General features: G+C 41.3%; 1 protein-coding gene across 5 annotated transcripts in view; it reads left to right on the top strand.

Moving 5' to 3' along the window:
- The window catches only part of NEK1 (NIMA related kinase 1), an 800483-nt gene that overhangs the window by 560972 nt on the left and 216626 nt on the right, over nt 1–22885 (top strand). For 4 of the 5 annotated variants that reach the window (XM_069244156.1, XM_069244192.1, XM_069244183.1 and 1 more), the window contains one exon: nt 6718–6891. In XM_069244156.1, the coding sequence (XP_069100257.1) occupies nt 6718–6891 (174 nt within the window). The remainder of the gene's footprint in view (nt 1–6717; nt 6892–22885) is intronic. The other variant, XM_069244165.1, reaches the window with a different exon arrangement.

Genomic DNA, 22885 nt, shown 5'->3' with positions numbered 1-22885 from the left:
AACTAGAGTTGGGCAATCCAATTGTACATTTTGAAGTGTTATTTGGAGAGACCAAATCTGTGATACACTGAATATGTGTGCTCAACTTCATTCTGGGAACTTTTGCTAATCCTTTGCAATTGAGTTGTCCTTAAGCACCTCATGATAGTGCCTTCAGCTCTGCCTGTAAAACCAAGGACCTATTGGCATATTGTTCTGGAAATATGTGCCTTATAATGCTAACTGTAGCCTGTTTTCTTTTTTTGTGTGTTTTTTTTAATTCAGGGAAGTTAGGTGGCAGCAAATTGTCTAATCTTTCTGATCACCTGAGAAGGAGGGGTTACTTGGTGGACTTAACTCAAATTTGAGGTTGCTATTTCGCCCTTTGTAAATTGTCCCCAGCTGCCATTGTAGTTTCCTTGCTGAGCCTTTTGGGGGTGGACTTCTTGAGCATTCAATTAAGTATATTGAAAGTAGTTCATAAATACCTTTTCAGAAATATCTGAAGGCTTTTTGCTTTTCAGTCAGGTTTAGAAAATTGTTGTTAAAAATATCTCAGTTAAAGGAATTTGTAGATGCAACTCAAGTTAAATATCTGGCAACGTCCACAAAACAGATTTAAACAGAAGACCCTCTACCCTCGTAACTCCCTCCCTTCGAGACAAGAGAGTACAGAATGAGAAGATCACCATTTAGTGCTGGAACCCTACACCTGCACATATCAAGAACACGTTTAACATGACTATAATATAGTCACTCGAGGGCATCGCATAATAATCTCCTGTTGTTGAAATGCTTGAGACATTTTGTCACGTCCTGAACAAGGTCCCCCTCCCCTTCGTCCCATTTCAATAGATTCTACCTACTCACACCTACGCCCTCAACTGTGAATCTCTGTCCGTCCAGTCTACGTCCCCTGGGTTTGAGAGCTCATGTAAAAGATTTCTCATAGTGTTAAGTCTTTCGACTCTTTTTCACCTGTACTTTCTTCTTTCATGTGTCTTTAATTTGCCAAGGCCCACACTCTTATGTCCCTCAACCAGTCTACGTACACAAGGGGTCTAGTCGACCTACACTGTAAGGCCAATCTGCACTAATCCAACAGCAAACCCAGAGAAGCTGTACTGTATTTTCCCTTTTTTTTTACTGTGATATGAGACCCAGCAAATCATGTTTTGTCATAGTCTGTATTGGAATGGATGATGCTTGTCTTAGACTAGTCACTACCTCCTTCCAGTAAGTGAAGGCAGGGCCACAGTCCCATGTTACATGTTTAAACTTGGCATCAGCCCCAGTTCATGTCATGCGGACCGGGGACTGATTTGGGTATATTTTATTAAATCTCTCCGGGGTGAACTATGTGCGGTGCAAGAAATGAAAATGTGTCAACTTAAACTGTGTGTATTTGATGCATGTTGCTCAGGTGTACATGCATTCTTCCACTCCTAATCGGATATCGGCTCAGGTAAGTCTTTTAAGGCAAGTCTTGCTCTGTCAGCTTTCAAAGTGTTGTAGAGCTGTGGAATCAATTGGTGACCATGTTCTGTCCTCATCAGAGTGTTGCATGTATGGGTTTCAGATTTTCCCGTCTACACTAGCTGACTTGCAAACTGTAGAAATTGTATGTGGCCTACAATAAAGGTCTTGCATGCCTCGTTGAATGTAATGAATTTGTCAGGGTATAAGTCTTCCACCGTGGAGCATCCCCCATCCTTCCATTGTCCATAACACATAGTATGGCTAATTGCCTGAAAGGGTTGTAACCACCTTAAGGGGAGGCCCTCAGAATAGAGAGCTGTAGTCATTAACTTTCAAACCGCTGTCTCCCAGGACGATAACACCTGTTGCACGACTTGCAGGATGGGATTGCTTTGATCCCTTCATTAACCACTCTGGTAGTGCTGACATCTCCAGCATTCCTCAAAGGAGTTTGTTTTCCCAATTGTCTGCATCTCTACACCACATAGCTTCATACTCAAATTGAGCTGCAAGATAGTAGAGTTCCATATCAGGAACTCCCAAGCTTCCCTTGTCTCAATCTCTTTTTAACATCACCAGTTGGACCCTTCTTCTCTTACCTTCCCACACTAATTGGGTCAACATCCTGTCCAGTTCCCTAAAAGTGGTGCCAGGGACCAGGCACATAGAGTTCTGTAAGGCATATAAGCAGCATGAAAAGAATACTATTGTTGCCAATGCCACCCTTCCTATCACTGAAAACAGCAGTGTGTTCCAAAATCGGATTGAATTATTCGGCTCTTGAGTAATCCTCCCCGTATTGTGAGCATTCTGGTCTGACCTGAAACTATCTTTCTCCCACTTCAGGCCCAGATCTGACAATCTCTCCAGCGGGCAGGCCATCAGCAATGTCAGATGGAACAAAAGAGTTTTATCTTGGTTATTCCGGAGCCCGGACATCTCCCCAATTTTTGCGAAACCATCAAGTAGACTAGGGACAGCAATCCTAGGTTGTGTCAAGTATTGTAAAATATTATCTGCACACATTGATACAACATGAATTGCCTCCCCAGTTGAGTACCCCACAGTCCCAGCACTTCACAGAGGCATATCGCTAATGGCTTCACTGGTAGAGCAAACAATAATGGCAACAACAAACACCACTGCTGCATTTCCCTTTCCACCTGCCAACTGTGTGACACTATGCCATAGATTGAATTCTAGCAATGGGAGCCGAATAGAACAGTTTAACTCTGGTTTGGAACTTGACTCTAATACCCATGCTCTCTAGCACTGCTGTCATATGCCCCCCAGTACAACAGGACAAATGCCTTTTCTATATCCACAGCAACTAATACTCCCTACAATGCCACTCCCACAGACTCATGTAGTACATGACTAAGACACCTCAGATCCATATGGGCACCTTGGCCAGGGATAAAGCCATATCGAACATCATTAATAGGTCCAGAGACCACTTTGCATTATCTATTGGCCAGGGCTTTAGAGTTGATTTTAGTATCCATGTTACTCATGGGCCAAGGTCTATAGGATCTCAGCGTTTCTGCGTCCCCTCTGCCAGGCCTCATTAAATACCTCTAGGAGTCTGGAGAAGAATCTTGGGCTTAGCATGTAATAAAACTCCAACAGGAAGTCATTGCCCTCCGAAGCCTTGCCACTTGACATATCTCATAATGCCTCCGTAAGCTCTTCCATGCTTAAATCCTGGTCTAGTTCCAGGAGTTAGTCTTGTGTAACCTCCGGTATGTCAGAGACATGCAAGAAGGACTCAATTGAAGCCTTACTAGGTGTCGACACATTTCTGTATATCCTACTGAGGTAGTGCATTACAATGCCATTAATGCTGGATCAGTGCCCTAATCCTGTCACCTTTGACTACTGAGAGGATAATGGGATCCCTCCTAAACAACCCAGTTAACGGTCCGGATCTGTCCCCCCTTTGAATGTAGTTATTGTCTGTGATCTGTGCAACACTACTTGCCCAGTGTAAACCAGATGTCACCCACTGACGCATCTCTAGGAGATCCACGGCATTTGCGCCTCTCGTCTGCAGGCCAGTCATTCGGGTCTCTGCTTGTTTTAAGTGATGTTGCAGTTGTGTGCGTACACCATATGTTGAGCTCATACACTATCCCCTTGGGCCCACTGTGAGGGTTTCCCATAATTAGATTCTGTTGACTCCTGATTCTGCTCCACATATGTGCCTATAATCTCTCCAGTTCTATGCCCAAAGGAAGGGTCTCCAAGAACCTCAGGGTTCAGTCACCATGTAGGTATTCTAGCCTTGTGAACCTCCCCATTATATTCAATTAGAAGTGGTGAGTGATCTGAGAGAAACCTGCCCAGGTGTTCTGCCTACTGTCATCTATGTACTTAAATACAGAAAAATTAGAAACCGATTGAGTGTACTAGAGGTGTTATGTATGAAACTAATATTCCTTGGCATGCAGATTCAGTTCCCTTCAGACCTCTACACTTTCTAAATCCACCTGTGACCAATTCCAGCAAGCCTGCCATGCCATGCTTTGTGCAACATCTTGGCCCCACTTTTTAACAGGTTGGAGTAGGAAGTTTGCCCACTTTTTATGCTTCTTCACTGGGTACAAGTTTAGGCTTGTATTTGACAGTTTCTCGATCTGTTGAGCCATTGAGATGGGTCGTGGCTTGATGTGTTGGACCCAGTCACATATTTGCTTTGTGGAATGGAGTTTATATATTTATCTAATAATTATGGTGGCACACGTTTATTGCCCTTCTACTGCCCTGGATTCATTTCTGTTGACTAGAAGGTGGGTGTGTCCTGTCTGATCCTTCATGACATTTTCAGTATTTCCGAAATCCAGCTCAAAACATAGTTGAGGATCTAGCTCCAATGGACTTTTCAGGACACAGGAATGTAGTAAGGCTGATACTGTCCTAGGAGTGCATCTGCCATAAATGTGACTTTGTGTGATCTCTTTCTCAAGCACAGCTCAGTGAAAGGCTCCTGAGGTTGTGGAACTGCAGACTTCATGCATCAGGATAATGCGTCATACCAGTCTGGATATATGTTCCCTCTAGCATCACTTAGCAGAACACTGGGGTATGTTGGTGCACACAGATTCCAGGTCTGGCCTACGGTAGTGGAGCCATGCTCACGACATGCTAGTAGGCTGAAATTTTAGTTTATCTAGACCTCCAAACTGTGCACAGCAGCTTTCTTAAGTTGAAATTGTGGGACCTCCTATAATCACTGCATGAGATAGATTTATCATAGCCTGTAAGGTCTTAGTCCAGTGGACATGCATTCAGTGGACGTGGTGTACATGACGTTTCTCCACCCTCATATCTATACGAATTGGGAGTGAGTGGTCATTTTTCCTCTATTTTTCTGCCTGCTTGTTTTGTAACGTGGATGATTTTCAAGAACATTTTTCTCTGTTTGTCTTGCATCACCAGTAGGGTATTTAAGAGCAGAGCAGATAGACTAAGTAACCATCTCACACTAAATCAGGCATTCATGGACTTGATCTTCAGGGCATGGGGTTGTGACAGGTTTTATGTGGAAAGCTGGCAAATGTACTTACTAAATGCTAGAGGTCATCATATTGGATTTTCCTTCCTACACCTTGTCACTGACCTCAATTGGTTACACTATAATGTCCTCTCCAGATACCTGAAAATCTAGATTTGTTTTGCCTCTGGAACATACTGTTGTGCTTATTATCTCCAATCCGAAGGCTAGGGCAAAGGTCTGGTATTAACTGTGTCCTTTCCAGTCTTCTGCATAATTTGTGCAAACTGAAGTGACCCTACATCTGCTTTTGTGGGACAAAACATTTCTTGTCACACTTATGTCTGCATGGTTTATGGAACTCGAGGCGCTTTATGTTTTAGATCCCTGTTTGAGTTGTTTTATCTGCAACCCGTGTAGCCTATGAACTAGGAGTAATAGAGTCGTCATGAAGACACATTTTACCATTTGTCATGTAAGAGAAGTACTAAGGAGTATACATGGTGGCGACAGAAACTTCAAGGATTTGTTATCTCACTAAGACATGGCAATCGTCACTGTTTCACACTGGGGGTATCAAAGTTTAATGAAGATTACATATGTTTGTATTGGAACGATTAATGTCAGGGATATTTTTAAATCATTGTTACATATAAATTCTGGTGCACTTTTAGTGTAGAAAGATATACATTCGTAGCCATGTTTGAATACTTGTATCTAATGTACTGAGTAAGGAAAAGAGATGAATGTGGTAAGAACACCTTTGTAAGAAAGTTTGAACCCCACGGGGTGGTTAAAGAAGTAAAAGTCTACATTGAATGGCCAAGGTGGCATATTTGGAGTAGAGTGACTAAGAGCAGGTACGGGAGCATACTTAGTCCATCTGAGGGGAAAAAAAAAAAGTGATTAAGGGTCTGATTACAACTGGCTCATTGAATTGCCATTCTTGTGCAAACACCTGTTTGTGGAAAGGTAGTAACTACAAGTGGCACAATGTTTATCACACCTCGTAATTGCTAGGTACAATAAAGATTGCACCTTTCATTATATTTTGGCAGATCAAACTTCCGGATTTTAGAACGTGGAAAACGCCCTGGAATTATTGGGATGTGCAAACTTTGGTGCCCGTAATCACCAAAATCGGCATGTTTTCCCTGAAAAGTCTGAACTGGCAATAATGATATTATCCAAAGTGATGTTTTTTAATCAGGCCGAAGTGTAGAAAAAGGCATGGTTACTGAATACAGGAATAGGAGTATAGCCAGCCATGCCGAATTGATAGTATGACCTTTGTGTGAAACATGTATTGCTTATGTATGAGCACGCATGCATATTTATGTGTGCTGTTTGACACATACCATGAAATCTAGATGAAGTACATGAAAATAGCGTGCGGTATAAAGAGTGAAGTAATAGATCTCAATTTGGAACTCCTGGCGGATGGTAGCAGCAAAAGATATATAAGGACTTGATATTCTACAATCATGAAGGATTGTTTATTGAAATAGAGACACTCCAGAAGGGGCTGAAGTATAATTTCGAATACTAGAAAAAGTATCTCATCAATGTGATTCAGCTAAACCAGCAGTAGTTATTGATAAGTGACTCAAAAGCAGGTGATCAAGCAGGGGTGTTCAAGAAAACTGGCAAAGTGAATTGTAAGAGTTCCTCTCCTGTCTTATGAAACTTGCTGTCTTTGTTGGATCTAAAACTGAAGCAGAATAACTGGTAGTTCTAAGAGTAAGATATACCTTTGTTTATTGCAGAAGTTCATGAAGGTGAAAGTGCAAAATCATTACAAATTGAAGAAGAAAGTGAAGTTGAAAAAGTGTCTCCTAATCAAGAAATAGCCTCAGCAAAAATGGACACAGAAAACCATGACAGCATAAAACCTCCTATAGAGATATCTGTGCCTCCTGAAGTAGAAATTAATTCTGAAGGTATGAAACTGTTTTTTGGCTTACATCAGAAAATTGTGTTTCCTTGAACATATGTGTTTTTTTTTTTAAACCTCTTTCTGGCTGACAAAAATAAACTTGTATTTGAGCTACTAGTCCAAAAATACTATGCTAAAATAATATTTGTTGTGGGTGATTACAAGTTTATGGAGATCTCAGTTAATCCGTGTTTTTTTGTAGTTTTGTAGTCACTAGGTCTTTCAATCTCAAATCTCTAGAATTATTTATTTTAGGTGATTCTAAACTGCTCAAAGCCTCTCTGTGAAATTGTGGTCTTGTTGGGTGTTTTAGAAGGGATTAACCTCTATCAATAACGTCTCTTTGCATTCCACTTACATTGGCTATCCATTTTCTGTCATAGGTAAATCAAATAAGAATGACCATTTTCCACAAACAATATTTTTACTGTTTTTAAATGATTTTGATACTGTGAGCCCAACATATGAAAATTAGGAATCCATCTAGACAATACAATCACCTAGTTTTAGTAGATTTGGACAACAGCTTACAGAAAATAGATCAAATATTGTCTGGATAATAAACTGTGCTCACTGAATGTCTGTTGCTAACGTGATAATCACATGAATGTTGAAGCCTTGCAATTCCTCTAAATTGCCAAATTTCCAAATGAGTTGGTTTGAGAATTATTACTGTGCAAGAGGGCGGTACTGGCAGAAGGTGCCCAGCCACTAAGCCAGAAAAATGGTATAGGTAGAACCGAAGACGGAAAGGACATTCCATATTCAATTTGTGAAAATCAAAAACAGCTGCTTCACCATAAGACATTGGAGAAAAATGCTGAAAGTTGTAAAAAGGGGGAGTTCTCAAGTATTCTGGCAATTTGTTTCCAAAGTGTTAGTTTGAATACCATTGCGGTACTCCTAGTACCCTTGATTGTAAGTAGTTTGGTTGTGTAAGCTCATGTTACAGTTCTTGGGGCAGTTATGGTTATTCCTGATATTGTAGGTGTCAAGCTGAATACTCCAATATCCTACATGAAGAAAGAAACACTATGCTATCCCTTTGTTATAACTGGGCACTAGGTCCTCATGGAATTACAAACAACTGTCTGAAAACACACTTTGAGCTGTGGGTAGGATTTCTTTTATCGGCCTTTAATATTCCTATGAGATCAGGACAATTAACAACAGCATGGCTTGGTGCCATTGTCATACCATTTTATAAGAAGTCCTCATGAGTGTTCTGAAGTCCATTTGATTAGTTTCGTTTTTGTGTAGAATCAATAAGGTATTTGTGAAAGTATTCTAAATATATTTAAATGCTGGTTAAATTCTGAGAGAATTACCTCAATACTAAGGCAGGCTGTAGAAGAGAGCAGTCCAACACAATCAGCTTTTTTGATCCTATTCACAAAGTGTAGGTTGTAGTATATTTAGTAGTATACTATTCACAAACCTACAAGTGTAAATCTTCACCTGTACCTCTACCTCTGTTATTGTTTCTGTGGGTAGATCCTTGTACATGCAAGTTTATTACATAGCAGTGAATGTGAGAGGGAACAGGGGGAGTAGCTGGGATAAATGGGATGGGTTTATAGAGGAGTAATGAGGGGTTTATGGAAGGTTAGGGGATACATCCATGCATGAAAGAGTAAGCTGATTCCTGTTCACAAACTGCTCTTCTAAAGTTGCTACAGCCACAAAAGGACCCAAAACAGGAACAAATTACTCCAGCTCAGAGCTGAAGAAAGTCCACCACCACACATTGTCAACCACTGCTACGGCAACACCCCCATAAAAATTAATGGAAATAGGGACCTAAAATAAAACTCTATGGGAAATAATGTTAAAGTTGATTTAATTATTTAAAATGGTTGAAATATAATATGATATAATGTTTACAAAAAGATAAAAGATAAAACATGTTTGTTTATAAAATATTCAACCAACTTTTTTTTTTATTAAAAACTTTAATTTGTATGACAATATAATTAAATTACTTTTATCTCTATCCTTCATTTTTAATTATTGATGCACGGTAAAAGATGTTTTCTTACTTTAGATAGAGCGTTAGTTTTTAATTTCAACTGGTTGTAATTCAAAAGTAAATAAATAGTGCTGTAAAATGTGTTTCTTTTGTTCTACATTTGAAATCAATATATACAATTAATTAACATTAATATGTCATATACAAACATTTTTTACTATTTTTTCTAAGTTTATTAAACTTTATACATTTTCCCTTATATTTTACCATACAAAGATCTCCACCACCAGGGTGAAGAGGTTCCTGTGTTAAAGCATAGGAAACACCTAAAGATCTGAAGTTAATTGTATTCACGAGTGAGCAATTAGGTCTAAAGAATTAAATGACGGGTCCAGTTCTACACCTTGCATGTAAAAGATACTTCAGGAACAAATCCTTGAGCAATTCAGATCTTTGTGTGTGTTGTGTGCTGTTCCTACATTCAAAATCCAATTACACTCGAATGCTACCCTGGTGGTCATTGTAATCTAAAATGTTGCAGATGTAAGAAATAAGGACTCTACCTGTTTTCCCATCCTACCACCTCTCTTTCTTATCTTTGTTTTTTTGTATTTATTCTGATACTTTGTTTTAAGTGGTGGACCCCTTATGGGAGGGACCTCCTTGAATGGTAATTCTAGTACCCTCCATGATATGCCCTCGGACTGTGTGGCGTCCTCTGGTACAGAGAAAACTCTCATACAGTCTCCACAGCCCACTTTTCTTTAGGATGTACCTCTTTCAAACCTCTTCCCCAGGCCTTGCTGGTGGCAGACCATTAATCACCCAGCAGAGATGCCTTCATAGCACTTTACTTAAAGTTTCACCAAGGCTGTGGAATTCCTAGCGTGCAGTGTTTATTACCTATTGTTTGAGACTGACGACAGGTCTCCATGTTTTTTATTGACAGGATAGGGAATGTCAAACCCTTTGACAGCCAGTGTTTACCGTGTGTTAATATGATTGTGGGAAAGATCATTGTCTACTGCTAGGGCAAGATATGTATCCCTGTGTACAAGATGTTCAAAATGGTATATGTGGTTCCTTAATACAGCACCTCCAGTGTTGGGGAAAGTGCTGTAAGGAAATATGGTGAGCTGCAAGCTCTGCTTGCACTAATGGCAATGCTTCTAATATAAAAATGTGTGCCCATTTTTGCAGTTTACTTATATGTGGCTATTTATAATGCCTAATGATACTCCGTAATATGTAAATAAATGCACAAGACACAGTATAACAAGGAAGTATTTGTAACATAGGGAAAAAAGGTTGCAGGCAATTTTGCACAACTATAGTGCGTTTTTGAGGGAAACCTTTAAGTATCACTCAATTGGGTATGCCGCCTCATATGACAAAACCTGCCTCTCTAATTCTGGGTCAGATACAGGCTTTACCAAAGTGGGCAGGCAGGTGTTAACTGTGCATGGCTCAGAAGAAATATCTTTCAGCAAACCTGAATGAATTTGTTGTGTTTTTTTCCCTTTCTTTACTATCACCAGTGCTTTAGGCATTCCTTGTGCAATGGCTTGCTTCAATAAGAAAATATAAAGCATTAAGGAGACTAAAGAAGGAACGTTTTCAGGCTTTTTGCTAAAAGTTAATTAAGAACAGTTTCTGTAACATCCTCTTCTAAGCAGAAATAATTAACCACCGTGGAGATCTTAAGATCAGCATTCATTTGCAAATAGACTCCTCCTCTGCTCCTAAAAAATGCTTGCTACGAGATATGCTATTTAAGTAAGGACCTGAGGTGAGTACCCTTCTCAGTGATGGAGAAAGAAAGGGGATTGAGCCTTCTTCCTAAGCTTTCCGAACTTGGCTGTCCTGTTGATCCATATTCTTGCCTAACGAAGAAGGTAATATACCTTTTCTGAAGTTGCACTTGAAGAGCTAAATTTTCTGATGTGTACTTCTGACTGCTGATTCCTCACCTTTTGAATTCCCTCAGATACCAGACTGGATCCTGACCTTTTTTCACCAATTGCCCCTACGTGATGGTAAATTGCACAATTAGACTCCAACGCAGTATTTCACTCTCTCCTAAAGTAATAGCACAGAGCCGTATATAGCCTGCACTCCTAATCTTTGACGTAATTTCCTTTCTTTCGTCACCCTTTGGCACGAATCTGGAGCTTGCACTCCAATGTTTGTTTTTGCCAAACTGTTTTTAAGACAATTTGTTTGAACAGTGTCTCCCTAGAAGACCACAGGCTTCAAAATGTGCCACAGTTGCAGGAAGGAAATGTCGGTTATGGACCCTCATGGTCTACCTTTGGTGTCCAGGGTCCAAATATGATATGAGGTCCTAAAACAGATGCTTTGTGTCGCACAGTAAGCACACCAGGAGGCACCAAGCTGTATGTCACCAGGAAGAAGAGTAAGTTGAAAACGAGGTTGAAAGTCAAGTATTGCCATAAGCATAAGACAACCAAACAGGATTCTTCTTCTTCCTGATGCACCTAGTCTGGGGAAAAGCTGTGAGGTTGGCACTCAAGGGATCCAACTTCACCTTCTTCATTCAACTTGGAACCAATCCAAGGTTGGACCTGACACACCCACATTTCCTGGTTTATCATCAACTGCAAGGCAAGTAGAGGCCAAAGTCCTTGCCGTGACTCTTTCCCCCTGGGGCACCTTTTGTCCCCATGGATACACTGGGGTCTCCAGCTTAACTTAAAATGGTGGGGCACAGCCCAGCACTGCCCCATACTTACACGAGTGCACTAAAGGCCATGTTTGTTCTGACCTCTCCAACAACAGTCTAGTCTCCTGAGGAACTAATTTTGGACCCAGCCCGGACACCTGTTTCAGATCCACAACCGACTTCCGGCTAAGCTGGGTCAAAGTCCCATTATGAATAAATAAGGTGTAGCTTCTGGTCTGGGAGAACGCCCAGGCAGTGGCAGTAACCCGACACCAGCACTGCAGTAGCTGAGGCTAGATGCTTTACCAGACATCCAGGGCCTTCAAAACATTCCTCAGCATGAAGATGGTGACAAGTAGATGATGGGAAATTTACTATTCATCATTACACTAATGCAGGCCTGTATGCCAAATTGCAAAAGGCTGCTGGCCTGGATGTTTCACCCGAGACAAAGTTGGACTTTCCACTAGGGACCCTACATTGGAGAGTGCTCCATTTGTGGTGGTAACATGTAGAGCTGCAGGAGCCTCGGCCCTTCTGGTTACCCATTATAGAAACTAAGGAAGATCTACTAACCAAGTTCTTGCAGCCGGGATCAATAGCTGAAAATGTTCCGGTTCTAGTCTAATGTCTGGGGAAATTCAGAAAATGAGGCACCAGCAGTTAGAGTATCCACAAGAAAGAGCTTTACTGAAGGTAGCTAACTTACTTGTTTGGTTACAAACTTATGTGTAAATACCCTGAGATTAGATTTGTATATTTCTTAGTCTTGGGCCTGCCGACCTTTGTAGGTGGTGTTTAAATAATACAGAGCCAACCCAGTAACCCCGAGTAATTAATAATGTAACAACAAACAATGGTTCCTCCGGGGGAAGTGCAATCCTCGACTTTCACGGCAGTGGTTGTACCACTAAAACCCTCTGACTCAATGAGATTCATTCATTACTCAATCCATTTGATTCGAAAAAATATATTTAAATTGAACAACTGAAGTAAAATACTGAATCAGTTGCTCCCAAACAGCGCTGCCCAGTGCAAGTGAATAAAGTGTCAATCAAGTGCATCAGTGCTATTTAAAAGGCAATAAAAACAAATGTGGGTAAAAACCTGTAGTCTCCTGTAGAATATCCTTAATGAAGGTGTCTAAAATCTACTGACATTTTTCAAAGTCCAGTCCACATTACAATTTTATGTCGACATTTCCACTCAACATCTGAAATGTATTCAAAATGGCCATCATCAGGACAGATTATTATTAACTGGAATCACCTAGAATGAAAATATCACATATCAGTTTCCCAAAGTTGTCAATCCTTAATAAAATGTTACTGAATAACATAATCCAATGGTAACCAATATGTTTACTATGTAAGTATAACATTTCGTAAGCCCCTTGTTTATGAATAGGGTGACATTTAGCAAAACTGGCCCTGTTGGATTGCCATAGTTATACCTGTTGTGCCCGTCAAACAAACCCAAAAGGCCATTAGAAAATATGTCAAACAGTTTAAACAGTCCATTTATAAACAAATACAGAACTTCAAACAGAGAGGTATCTTAGCCGCGGAACACCAATCCGCTGACTAGACACTTTATTATGTTATCTAGTACTCCCCCTCTGTAACTCGGGACCTAGTTGAGTAAAAACAAAAATCTCTGTCAACGACACTAGAGTAAATACTTGTGCCAAGTTATTTAAATATTGCCCCCAAAAAAGGAAATGGAGAGTAAGACCCCCTCGTTAAGTGACCGAAAAAGCCAAACTTGCATATTTACCTTTTACAACAAAATGGCCATCGGTATATCAATGTGAGATGTAGCTCCTGTAGCAGTCAGTCAAGGTGTTCCTCAAGGCTCCATACTTGCACCCACACTGTTCAATCTCTATTTAGAACCGTTGGGAAATCTGCTGAGTAAATCCGGGATCCATTATCATCTATATGCGGATGACACTCAGATTTACCTTAAGGTGGCCTCCAATCACGATCTCTCCTTCCTTAGCTCTACCCTCGACTCCATTCAAAACTGGATGGTAACTCATCAACTGATCCTGAATCCCTCCAAAACAGAATTCCTCCTCCCTTTCTCATCCCCCAGTGCAAACATGGATGGATCAGATCAATCTAATGAACAATAAGCCCATCATTGTTGAGAGCGCAAAATCCCTTGGTGTCATTCTCGACAAAAAACTTAATCTACTCTCCCACATTAACTCCATTGCAAAGTCTGCTCGACACCAACTGCGCCTTCTTTGGGGGATTCGTCGCTTCTTCCCGGAGTACGACCTTAAAACCCTGGTCCAAGCGCTGGTTCTCTCCAGATTGGACTACTGCAACTCTCTTCTTACTGGCCTTCCCAAATCCCACCTTTCCCCCCTGAAGTCTATTCTCCATTCAGCAGCTCGTTTCATATATGGGGCCAAAAGAAGCGACCACATCACACCCATTTTATCCACCCTCCGTTGGCTTCCCATAGAGGCAAGATCTATCTACAAAACTGCATGTATCACCCACAAAGCCTTGCACTCCTCCTCCCCTCGCTACCTGGTGAATAAACTGAAACTCTCTGGGGGCTCCAGACCATCACGTAATGCAGAAAAGTTATTGCTTGAACCTCCCATTTTCAAGAAGGAAAGATTGATTGCCCAATCCTTTTCAGGCAACGCGGTGAGAATCTGGAACTCACTTCCGCCTCAGCTTCGGACCACCACCTCTTCCCAGGCCTTCAAAACTGACCTCAAAGCTCTCCTCCTTCAAAGACACTTCCAAAGTTAATTCAAGCCCTCTGTTTTCAGAAGGAAGTCCTTCCATTATAGGATATTCTGTTCTCCATGCCTATAGAAGTGCCTTCCCAGGGTGTTTTTGTGCTTTGAGTGTCTGCCATTTAGTGCAGTATTTTACCTCTACCTGTATCTTGTACTCGTTTGTAACATGCACACGGCACCTTTCCTTTTCAACGTATCATTTGCTACCTCTTATATCTTGTTTGCTTTTGATACATGCACAACGGCCACCACTGCCTCATGTAACGTAACTATTGTTTTAGTGTTTTGAGTGTCTACCATTGATTGCAACTTTTTTTACCTCTATTCGTACTTTATTTACTCTTGTAACCTGCACACGTCACTTTTTCCTCTCATAACGTATCGTTTGCTACCTCGTTTATTTTCTGCTCTTGATACGTGCACAATTATCACGATTGCCTCTTGTAATGTAACGCTTGTTTTTGTAACAGGCTCACTTGTAATTTTTCTCCTCTTGTATCTTTACTTTGCCTATTGTGAAGCGCTCTGACACCTTCGGGTAAAGTCCGTGCTATATAAAAACGCATTAAATAAAATAAAAATAAAGATGACCATTTTAGTTCAAGGTCTCATATAATGGCGAGAGCGAGACCTCTCATCCAGGCCGCTTTCTCCCACCCAGTAGTCCGAAAACTAGTGGCCTGTCTCGGTTAAGCCAACTGTTGATTTCTATGAAGTAGAAAGGTGACGATAAATGTGTTAGAAAACGGCAACCTAATTGGTCACATTATCTTCTATAATATACGGTCAAGGCTCACTTATGGCGGTATCCGGGAGGGGGCGATGTATACTTTAGACACCCGCCGATTGCTCTGGCATCATTTATAGGGGATACGAGACGGTAGAGGACGGAGCGTGCTTGCTAAAGAGCTCGCATGCCATCTGCTGGCCAAATACTACATTAACGTAATTCAATTTTCTCCTATTTTCTATTGCAAGCCTTATTACACAACTCGTTAGTTTCCCCTTACAGATATTGGCAAAGTGAAGATCACATTACCTTGACCTGATTAAGACCATGGCATTGCAGATAGAAAGAGTACATTTATGACGTCAATCGTACGAGTTTTAAATTAAATCGCACACTTCCAAAGAGTGTAATCTAGCGAATCACTGCGATTGCACAGATATGGCCAGCGACCATCCTATCCACAACTAATTAATGTGGTATCCCTTTGTGATAACATAACAGGTTAATTGTCCTGAAATAAATGGAACCGTAGCATCATAAACAGAAGAAGTACATTCATGATGACAATCTTTCAGATGCCCATATTGTGAAATAAGACAATCATCCAGCGCGAATATCAAACAGGTTAGATTGTTCCGCTGCTCATTCATGAATGTGTTGGGAGTATCATGCCTGCTGTATGTCATTTAGGTCATGTGATATTAAACCCAATTTTACAATGGTTATACTGAACAGGCAGCCTTCCTGTGTTCTCAGCCGGAAGTAATATATTCCTTCACGTTATGGAGTAGATACATTACGGAATCCTGCCTCCTATCTTCCAATATATTCAGGCCTCGTAAAATTGTGTTGCATTTGTCCATCCGGAAGAGCTCTCTCCTCAACAGGAGATTGTGTATGTCACGTCCTCTTAGTCCCATCCTGACATGTTCAATGACTTATAATTTTAGACCATCGTTGTTGTGTTGTAATTTCTGGGAATGCTCAACGAGGGGTGCACCAATAGTACCACACTTGTTTCTGCTTCTGTGCTGGGGAATCCTGCACTTACCTATATAAAACAGTTGGCATGGGCACCAAATCGCAAAGATAACATCCTGTTTGTTGCAATTGGTGAATGTAGTCAAATTGCTCACTATGTTGTCATGAATAAAGTCATTAGTATAATAACTGAACTTGCAAGCTTAGCTATGCCCACATTTATTGTGTCCAACCACTGCCGGTAGTCCTCACAGAGTGTTAAGGGTTATTTCAGGGGGTTCCAGTAAGCTGGCCCTCTCCAAGGTATCCTTCAGATTCCTACCTCTCTTGAAGGAGAGTAATGGGAACTCTGTTGGTGAGAGGATCCTCTACTAGTCCCCAATGTCGTTCAATGATCTTTCTTATCTCATTGCTGGTAGGACTAAAAGTAGTCACACAAACCAGTCTATCCATACTATGCGTTATTTGATTTGGTTCTAAAAGGAATTCCCTATGGTTCTACCATGCTCTTTTTTTGTTATTTTTTTCACCAGACTCTTGGAATAACACCTCTCTAAAAGCCTGTTAATAAATGTTTCTGATTCTCTGAAATAGTCAATTTTCCTTGTACAATTTCTGAAGATGCGCAAAAACTGGATGAATGGTAAATTGTCCCTAACATTTATGGGATGATTGCTGTTATAGCGTAGCAAAGTGTTTCTCAGTGGGCTTCTTGTAAGAGACATAAATATTTTGTCTTCCCAACCCTCAAGTCCAAAAAAGGAGTTATATCTCTTTCTATATTCAATCGTTAATTGGATATCGACAGACCTCATATTAAGCCATGTGTGGAAGGATTGTAACTCTGAATCTGTCCCCCTGCAGACCAAAACAAGTCAATATAGCGTGACCATTTCCTTATGTATTCCCAAAAAAGTATTATCAAAAGTAAAAATATGTTGTTTCTCAAAATCTGCCATTAAAAGGTTTGTAAATCGGGAGCAAAGCTTGCCCCCATTGCTACTCCCTTGATTTGAAAATAGAAATAATTCCCAAATTGAAAATAATTTTTAGTCATGGCAATACTCATTAATGAAACTATGAACCAAGTAGGTACCTGTTCTGGTTTCGTGCGGGATCCTAGCATCTCGGAAACCACCCGTAATGCCTCAGTCTGTGGAAAGCTTGTGTATAAGGACTGTATATCGAATGTGACTAGAAAGTCTGTGAATTCATTGAATGTTATACCCTCAAAACTAGTGATAAAGTGCATACTGTCGAGTGTAGGATCTTGTAGAGGGCATAAACAGTTTTAGGAAAAAATCCTCCTATTGGCATAGTGGTTCTAAAATAAAGCCACATCCAGAAACAATTGAGTGGCCAAGTGGATTGTCCAGTCTCTTAAGCACCTTGGGTAGTGTCTAAATAACTGGCATCCTGGGGTGTTCTTTATTGAGAAATGCATGTTCATTTTTGCTGATAAAGCCATAATCCAAACCTTTCTTAGTGACTTCCGCTATCTCTTTTTGGAGATTCTCTCTAGGGTCACTCTTTATTTTTTATAACCTTTCATCATTCAATTGGTTAAGGATTTCTTGGCTGTAGTTTGATACATCTTGGATCACAATCCCGCCTTCCTTATTACCTGCTTTTATTATTACCTCAGTATTATTCTTTAGATCTTTGATGGCCATGCTTTCGTTATAAGTGAGATTATATTTGATGTATTTCCTTTGCTTACTCAGGAATCTGTCTTTCAGAACCATTTTTTCAAAGGACAGCACCTCAGTCAGCATCATATGGGAAGGTGGTGTGAATATAGAAGAGGTGTAGTCTTAAGCCCGTAACACCTGATTTGCTCACTTGAGAATCACCTCCAAAAAAGTGGTTCGATCTTATCTTTCTGAAAAACCTTTTCATCTCCAATTTGACCTCAAAAAGTTTTGGTGTACCGAAGGTGCAAATGAAAGTCCCCTACTTAGGACAGATAACTCCTCGGATGTAAGTATGTGTCGGGATAGATTAAATATGGGAGTCATACTATTATTCTGAGGATCAGCGGTATCTACAGTTTGTAGTGTCATATGGGAAGTTTGAATGCCTGATGCTCCTATATTGAAATTAATTTGATCTACCGGGAATACTGTTTCCGCCTGGTTGTTCGTTCTCTGTGAGACTCCTGTCGAGTATTGAGGGGTGAGCTCCTCTATGTTTGAAGTTCTGTATTTGTTTGTAAATTGATTATTTAAACTGTTTGGCATATTTTCTAATGGGAGAGCCTTTTGGGTTTGTTTGAAGGGCATAATAGTTATAACTGTAGCAATCCAAGAGGGCCAGTTTTGTAAAATATTACACTATGCTTAAACAAGGGAGTCAAATATTTGTGCAGTGACCTTCTGAAATGTTATACTTTCATGGTAAACATATTGGTTAACATTGGGTTACGTTATTCAGTAACATATTATTAAGGATTGACAACTTTGTGAAACTGATATATGATTTTTTCATTCTATATGCTTCCAATAATAATCTGTCCTGATAATGACCCTTTTGATTACATTTCAGATGTTAAGTCGAAACGTCGACATAAAATTGTAATGTGGACTGGACTTTGAAAATTGTCAGTAGATTTTAGACACCAGTAACACAAAGAGGGAGAAAGAGAGGATAACACTTCATACCACACTTCCACCCTAAAAAATCAATAATCACAAATGGTGTGGTGGCATAGTACTTAAAGCATTACATTTTGTTTACTTCTGATAAGCGAGACCATTTGTCACATCCTTAGATCATCTCAAGAATGTAGAACTAATCCAGCAAATGGGATATTTCCTTAATGGAAGAGGTGATGTCACACAATAATAGTGTCATGCTTCATTCTTGACCACCTCTCCCCACCCTGGCAGGACAATACCACCGGGGGCAGACTCAACCTCTTGGTATGACCTACACCAGAGGGAGTTTTTATATGAAAACTACTAGACAAAGTCAGGGATCCAGATGTTAGTTAAAAATACCTCCTGGACTATCGGTGTCGTTCACCTTTATTAGTGGTGTCCAAGGGTATGATTAAAAAACACTCTAGGACAGTAAAAGCCTAATTACCCTAACTGTCTACTCTAGCCAATATGTTTCTACCCTGTCTGTGAGCCTAAGTCGGTATGGGGCTTTCATCAAGGCTGGGGATCCCTAAAACCTAAACCCAAGGTGTATTACCCAAGGTATGTGAAAAACACTTAGGAACTACCTGAGTGGGAATCAAATTGGAGATACCTAGACACCAGAAAAGGGGCATGGGGGGACAACCCATCATGAATCCTATCTACTCATGGGATGTCCAGGACAAACAGTAGACTGTGAGATCCAGTACAGCACTCCACACGTGAACATGCAAGAGTGCTAAGCACTGCAAACCACTTCAAACTGGTGTCTCACCGGCTGCCATTCTCATTGAATTCGTATCAGTGGATGTCTCTGTATATCATAGTAAGCCCTAAATGTAATTCTGTGTAATATCTATGTCCTTGCTTGCTATGGGATAAAAAAAAACTCTTTACCCTCTATTTGGGGCGTAACAAGCTTCCGGTCTGGAGCAAAGGCGATGTCCTTTGTAGTCACACACTAGGGAGAAAATAAAAGTACTAGGCATCCAGTTCTTATCAATATCAATTTCTTAGCAGGTTGTTTTATCACTAAAACCTAGAGGACAACAAAACAAATATGTAACCAAAACAGAGGTGCCCTGTAAAGAGCCCCGACCACCACTCTCCAGTTGTCACCAGTCCTCCCTGTGTCACTATTTGTAGCACCACCCTTATACTTAACGTGAAGCGATGAGGTTTAACTAAGTCATCCCGTAACGACCAACACAGGGGGGGGTCCAGAAAGTGTTTGTTTAGAAAGAGTAAGGAACAAAGATAATCAACGCAAATTCATAATAAAACCCAAGGAAACTCACCTGCCATGTTGCGAGCCTGTACATGCCACACTCATACTGTACTCACTTCATCAAAAGGTCCATCTCGTGGTAGCACCTAAACATTATTACTTCCAGCCACTTGTCCATTGTTAAAACTGCAGGACAGCGTATTTCAAGTACGTGTGTGAGCATTCATTTGCAGGAAGGAAAGTGTTCATTCTACCTCAAGAAGACCAGTTATTGTGGGAGCATCTCACGTCTCATCACAGCAGTGATTCTCAGTGGAGCGGCATCCATATTTAGGCCTTGACTAGGCGGTTGCTGCTAGTGCTTGTATTTTTGGGCCCTTTTCTGATTCCTATTGTCCACTGTCTCCTAAACACTGGTGGCTATCTTTCAGTAGCTTCACAACAGACTTACTCCAGTATTGTAACTTTCATAGATTCACATGCTTGAATCATTCCCCGTCGACGAGATGGGAGCCCCCGTATATTTATGTAAGTAGTGTTGGAATAGATATAACACAAGGGCCCTAGGCCTCTTTAATTTAACAGTATATCAGAGTCATTTTAACAAAAAGGACCAAACTTGAGCATCCACAAATCAGACAACACCACCCTCTAGAACCCTCCTGAGAGAAGCTCCAGTACCTCAGATTTTCTACTGCACGTCGTGGTAGGGAGCCTCCTCAGACCTCTGCTCTTTCTTCACACCTTTGGATTAGCTTTCAGCTATTTTTTCTCTGCTAAAACTTGTTTTGACGGATTGTGGGTAAGACCTACAACATGTCTGACAAGGAGAAGAAGGGTTTATTCAGAAATTGCAAGGCCTGTGGTAAAAAGAGACTACATTCTGAAGACCCTCATCAGGATTGCATATACTGCCTTTATCCAGACCATTCAGCCAAGGACTGTAAGGTTTGTCGTACCTTTTCCTCTATAACTCTTAAGGATAGAGAAGGCAGATTATTGATTTGGCTGCAGAAACTTAAGTACAGAGATAATACAGTCTCGGATTCTAATAGTGATGATTCATCAATATCCAAAAAGTCATCAAAAAGGGCGAGATCAGATACAAGATCTCCTTCACAACTGTCAAGAAAAGCCCATAAAAAGACTGCCTTAGGGTCTTACAAAGGCTGCAGCCCCTCTACTTCATCTCATAGATCCTCCAAGAAAGGGGAGATAGGTCATGCCAGCAGCTCTGAAAGGCACAAGAAGTCATCCTCTTTAACACCATCTGTGCCTTTCAAAATGCCCTTATCTACTGCTGGGGCAAAGACTGTACCATCGATGACGGATTCACCGTCGACGAGAGCGTCGGTGAGTGCTTTTTCACCGTCAACGACAACTTCCACCGTTTCAGCGTCAACCCCAGTTTTGACGACGACATCTACACCTCATCATCGTTGACGGCAGTAACAATGGTGTCCGCGTTGCCGTCGTCGACGGTAGACTCTTCAGTAAGGCTGTCGACCATTAAGATCTCAATGTGTCCGTTGTTGACGGAAAGCTATATCTGCGCTGTCGCCGACACCGTCGGCGAGAGAAAAACACTAGAAAAGACAAGAAAAACTTACCCCAAAGCATACCTAACCTAGTAAGGTGACCCCTCTCATACCAGTACACCTGCTGGATGGGGATGGAGAGTCAGACGACGAGGGTCCATTTGGAACAGCACATAGCCCCTCACAATTAAATGTCAAATATCAAGAGGACGATGATGAATATGGTGAAACCTATGACCCTCAGTACTATGGAGGAGATCAACAATATCGGGATGGGGCATATATACCAACCTCTTTGCTCTCTAATCTCAGAGCAATGCTGGCTGACTACAGTAAGCTTTTTCCTCCTCAAGGACAGCAACCTCCTCCGTCGCCCGTTTCAAGGGGTTACCACTCCATGTGAGAGGCCAACCTCTTTGCCACTAGTGAATGTGGCCACGCCGGATATGACTATGCCGCAGGACACTGATGTGTCGGAAGGTGATCAAGAAGATGGGGAGCTCCTTGACACTCAGTCGGAATGGGATGAATATATTATTCCTGCTCCTCCTTCTCCTTCTCAGCTAAAGGTAGATTCCCCTCCAGATAACATCGGGGGATTCCATAATCTTCTGGAGAGAGCGACTAAATGATTCGCTCTGCCAATGGTGTCCAAGCAAACAGGTTGCTTCTTAGATGATTTTAAAGAGCCGTTCCAGAAATCTGTGTGCTCTACACCATTAGTCAGCTACTTATGGGAAGAGGGGTTGGAAGTTATGCACAACCTGCTACAGTCTTGGCGGGGCTGCCCCGGCTAGACAAAAAATACAAAGCACCGGAGGATGCCCCAGCATGTCTAACTGGTCACTCTCATCCAGATTCAGTGTTTGCTCGGGCGGCACAGAGAAGGCCCAAAAACCCCTCTGCTCCAATTTCCGGACCTCCGGACAAAGAGGGTAGACGGTTGGACAATATTGGAAAGAGGTTCTCGTCAATGGCCAGCCTCGTTATAAGAGCTACTAACTCCCTGGCAGTGTTAGCCAGATATAACAGACAGCTATGGGCAGAGATCGCCCTGCATATTGGGCAGTTGCTGGAGGATGTAAAATCAGAGGCGAAGAAGATGTTGCATGAGGGAGGGCGTACGTCAGCAGAACTGATAGACTGTTCTATGGACATAGCCACAACTGCGTTTCGCCAGCTCGCAGGTGCAGCTGTCCTTAGGAGGCAAGGCTGGCTAAGAGCTACATCATTCCGGCCTGAGGTCCAGAATAAAGTTTTAGACCTACCTTTCGATGGCCAAGCGTTGTTTGGGAAACATATCGATGAGGCTCTGCAATTCATTAAATCCAACACGGATACAGCAAAATCATTTGGAACTCTCCAGTTTCGGAAGCCTTCCTTTCGAGCCAGAGGACGTGGACTGCCTTCATATAGGGGAGGCTACCAGCAATACGGATACTCAACGTATCCTACCTCCTCTC

This window comes from Pleurodeles waltl, chromosome 1_2 (assembly GCF_031143425.1).
Source record: "Pleurodeles waltl isolate 20211129_DDA chromosome 1_2, aPleWal1.hap1.20221129, whole genome shotgun sequence".
In the NCBI taxonomy this organism is placed as follows: domain Eukaryota; kingdom Metazoa; phylum Chordata; class Amphibia; order Caudata; family Salamandridae; genus Pleurodeles; species Pleurodeles waltl.
This window is presented reverse-complemented; position numbering and strand designations above follow the sequence as displayed.